Raw genomic sequence first — 3281 nt, forward strand, 5'->3', positions numbered from 1 at the left:
TCTAATTTACCCCAATTCTGACCTATCCTGGAAATTTTATTAATTAATTAATTAATTAATTAATTGAATCCGGATCACCACCAAATTCTAATGAATTCTAAGTTAGCCCATTTCTGACCTATCCTGAAAATTTTATGACAATCCGTCCATAACTTTTTCAGTTAGGCTGTACACAAACCCACAAACCAACAAACACACGCCGATGAAAACATAACCTCCTGCCAACCCCTTGGCGGAGGTAATAAACCATATTATAAACGGCGCGCGTTCATATAAGCTGTATATATATACGAAATAGACGCCAAACGATAACTACTTTCCCAGGAATCCCCCGAAATGCACGAGAAAGGCCGATTAGAGTACGGCCCACCCACCATCTTGTCGATAGAACCTCATGAGCTAGTGCCCTGTTGCGTTGAGTCTAGGAAAGGTACGCGCCTTGGGTTTTGTACGCACTCAGCTAATATGTTGACAGCTGCTACAGCTGCTAGAGCAATAACATTCATATGTAGGGCCTAATTGATTTTTGAATCTGTTAAATTAATATGCTGCGATTATTGTCGGACTATATACATGATTATACACTGTACTTATAACATACAAGATTTCCTTGCGCCACGTAGAAGGCATGCAGACTCGATCGCTGGCAGTACGCACCATGAATATCTATAGGACTGTAACCTGAAGAGACAATAAGAAAGTCGCGGTTACTACATCATGAGACAACATTTTTTAACTTAATTTGATTCTATCAGTTTTCTCGATGCCTTACAACGCTCGTTGGATGATTCCTTTCAGGCAGGCGAGTGACATAATATACAAGTGCACGTATTGTGCAGATTCATGAATGAGTGATAGCACGGTTCTAAGTTATCTAACTTACATATATAGACAATGTTTTTCGCAATATTCTGTAGTAAATATTTCTTTCACGTCGTTCTTTCACACATGGTGTACATATGCGTGATACGCGAGTTGTATTCAGTTCATATTCCGCGTAAACAGTAGTATAGGTATATGTATATTGAATTACGGCCACATTATGCTATTTATATTATTTTCAGTGCAACATCACTGCCCACATCAATAAATAGTACTATTTACGCGTGACAAGGTTACAAGGAACCTGGATGTTATGAGCGTCAGCTACCTCAGTCTCAGCTGTTAGCGTAGACATCGTGCGAGGGTGATACTGTTCCTCAGCTCTCTGATGATCTGCTAAAGAGTGGCGCTGCTTTCCGTCAACGTCGGTCGGTGCGGGTTTTTTTCTTTTGTCGAGGAAATACAGCAGGACGAGAAGAGCAGAACTCAGCAGACTGGCCGAACCAGCGCACAGGAACGATATGACGTAACTCCTGGTGTAATCATGAATTGCACCTAAATCAACGGAAATCGATCAATCGATCTATTAATTGCCCAATCGATCTATTAATCGCCCAATCAATCCATCTAATCATTAATCAAATATTCGACCAGCCGATCAGTTGATTAAGTGCGTGATCGATAAACCCTTTCACTGCGGGTCCCGGCCGTGGCCGGGACGCGTCTATTTTTTCCGTACCACAAATGCGCGAAGGGTTCCTCTGATTGGCTGCTTTGATTTGCTCTGACGGAACAACCCGTCGCGTGTGGAGGGAGGTGACCGCAACGTGGCAGCACTAGTGTTAGGATAGTGTTAGGATTAGGGTTAGGGTCAGGGTTAGGGTTAGGGTTAGGGTTAGGGTTAATTTTTAATTATTAATTTTTAATTTTTAATTTTAATGGTTAGTGATAGTGTTAGGGTTAGGGTTAGGGTTAGGGTTAGGGTTAGGATTTTTGCATCATGATATCTGTCCCCACACCATAGATTAATTTTTGTGAATAACACTGCCTATATATAGCGCGGCGACACATACATATTTAGTGTGAGGGTTAGTGGTGGCGGTGTTGGAGTGAATCTTACCGTTAGGTTGAACTTTTTGAACGTCATCGTCAACGTTATCACGTGACCTCCCTCCACACGCGACGGGTTGTTCCGTCAGAGCAAATCAAAGCAGCCAATCAGAGGAACCCTTCGCGCATTTGTGGTACGGAAAAAATAGACGCGGCCGGGACATCGTGCATGACTTGATATGCGGGACCCGGCTGACGCCGGGTTGTTGCCATGGTCACAACAGGGGGCCGGTAGCGTTCCAATGCAAACGCATACAGTACACAATCGATCGTATGACACTGTCGCTCCATCTTCTGAGAATTTTTAGATTTTTTGAAGCGTAGCATACGGGCGGTGGAGGAGCAAGCATAATAATTATACTGTACTGAGTGTACACTGTAGTAAGTTTTGCACTTTGTTTGCGGCACTATAGTCTGTATTTTATTATAATAAATCTTCTAATAATTCAAGAGTGAGATCTTCAAATATTACTGTGGAACAAACTTTTAAATTGGAATAAATTTCAATAATTCACACAGCAAAATTTGGTTGTTGACTAGTTGTTTGAAAAAAGTCATATATTATAATGACAAACCCCCCCCCCCCACAAAAAAAAATTCAGAACACTTTTTTTTGCAGAAATATCTAGAAAGAAGGACACCTCAAGTATAATTAATTATAAAATTAGGCTGATATATTAAGCGGTTTATTTGATGTGATTTTTTTAAACGCATATACATGAAATTTGCTTCGTTGCCAAAAAGTATTCAGCACACAGGGGCAAACATGTAAAAAAGTATTCAGCAGTGAAAGGGTTAATCAATCATGAGAAGGAATTATTTCCTATATTTACAGTAAAGTATGCATAACATCAATTATGTATTGCCAGATTCATAAAATTAGGAAAACCTAGTGGTAGAGCGACTTGCATGTAGAAATGAACCATGTACAAATCCTTCGTCAGTAATCTTCACGCATGCAAAACAAATTCAATCACGTAGAGATATCTAATGACCAGATAACAAAATCATTCTGAAATATAAAATTCGGTAAGATTATCACTAAGAATGTCGTAACTTAATTTTTGAACCCATACCTGCAATGGGAGCTCCAATTAGATTTCCAATTCCCTCGGCAAACAGGAAGTAACCAAAGCTGTTGTTGAACTTTTTAATTCCGAAGAGATCTATGACAACGTTTGACAACGCTCCCAGCAGCATACCGTAAAAGAACCCGAATAGTGTTCCATACAGGGCGAAGACGCCAAATGTTCCGCCAGTACTAAACAGCATGCTCGATATTGCATGGCCGGCCACGGATACGGTGTAAACCCAATGGTTAGCGTAGGCTATGTGACGAATAAAAGCGG

The 3281-nt window shown here is 40.6% G+C and overlaps 1 protein-coding gene across 2 annotated transcripts; it reads right to left on the reverse strand.

Moving 5' to 3' along the window:
- Positions 1-334: 334 nt before the first annotated feature.
- Positions 335-3275, reverse strand: LOC106819567 (monocarboxylate transporter 5-like). 2 transcript variants are annotated; one of them, XM_014824182.1, is made up of 3 exons: positions 3009-3275; positions 1151-1377; positions 335-681 (listed from the first exon to the last, which is right to left on the reverse strand). In XM_014824182.1, the coding sequence occupies exons 1-3, from the start codon at positions 3202-3204 to the stop codon at positions 667-669; spliced, it is 438 nt and encodes a 145-aa protein (XP_014679668.1). In that variant the 5' UTR covers positions 3205-3275; the 3' UTR covers positions 335-666. The 2 variants fall into 2 exon arrangements, with proteins under 2 accessions (XP_014679668.1, XP_014679667.1); XM_014824181.1 differs by lacking the exon at positions 335-681 and having other exon boundaries at positions 710-1377.
- Between the last annotated feature and the right edge of the window lie 6 nt (positions 3276-3281).

This window comes from Priapulus caudatus, unplaced genomic scaffold, assembly GCF_000485595.1.
Source record: "Priapulus caudatus unplaced genomic scaffold, Priapulus_caudatus-5.0.1 Scaffold3715, whole genome shotgun sequence".
NCBI classification, from domain to species: Eukaryota; Metazoa; Priapulida; class Priapulimorpha; order Priapulimorphida; family Priapulidae; genus Priapulus; species Priapulus caudatus.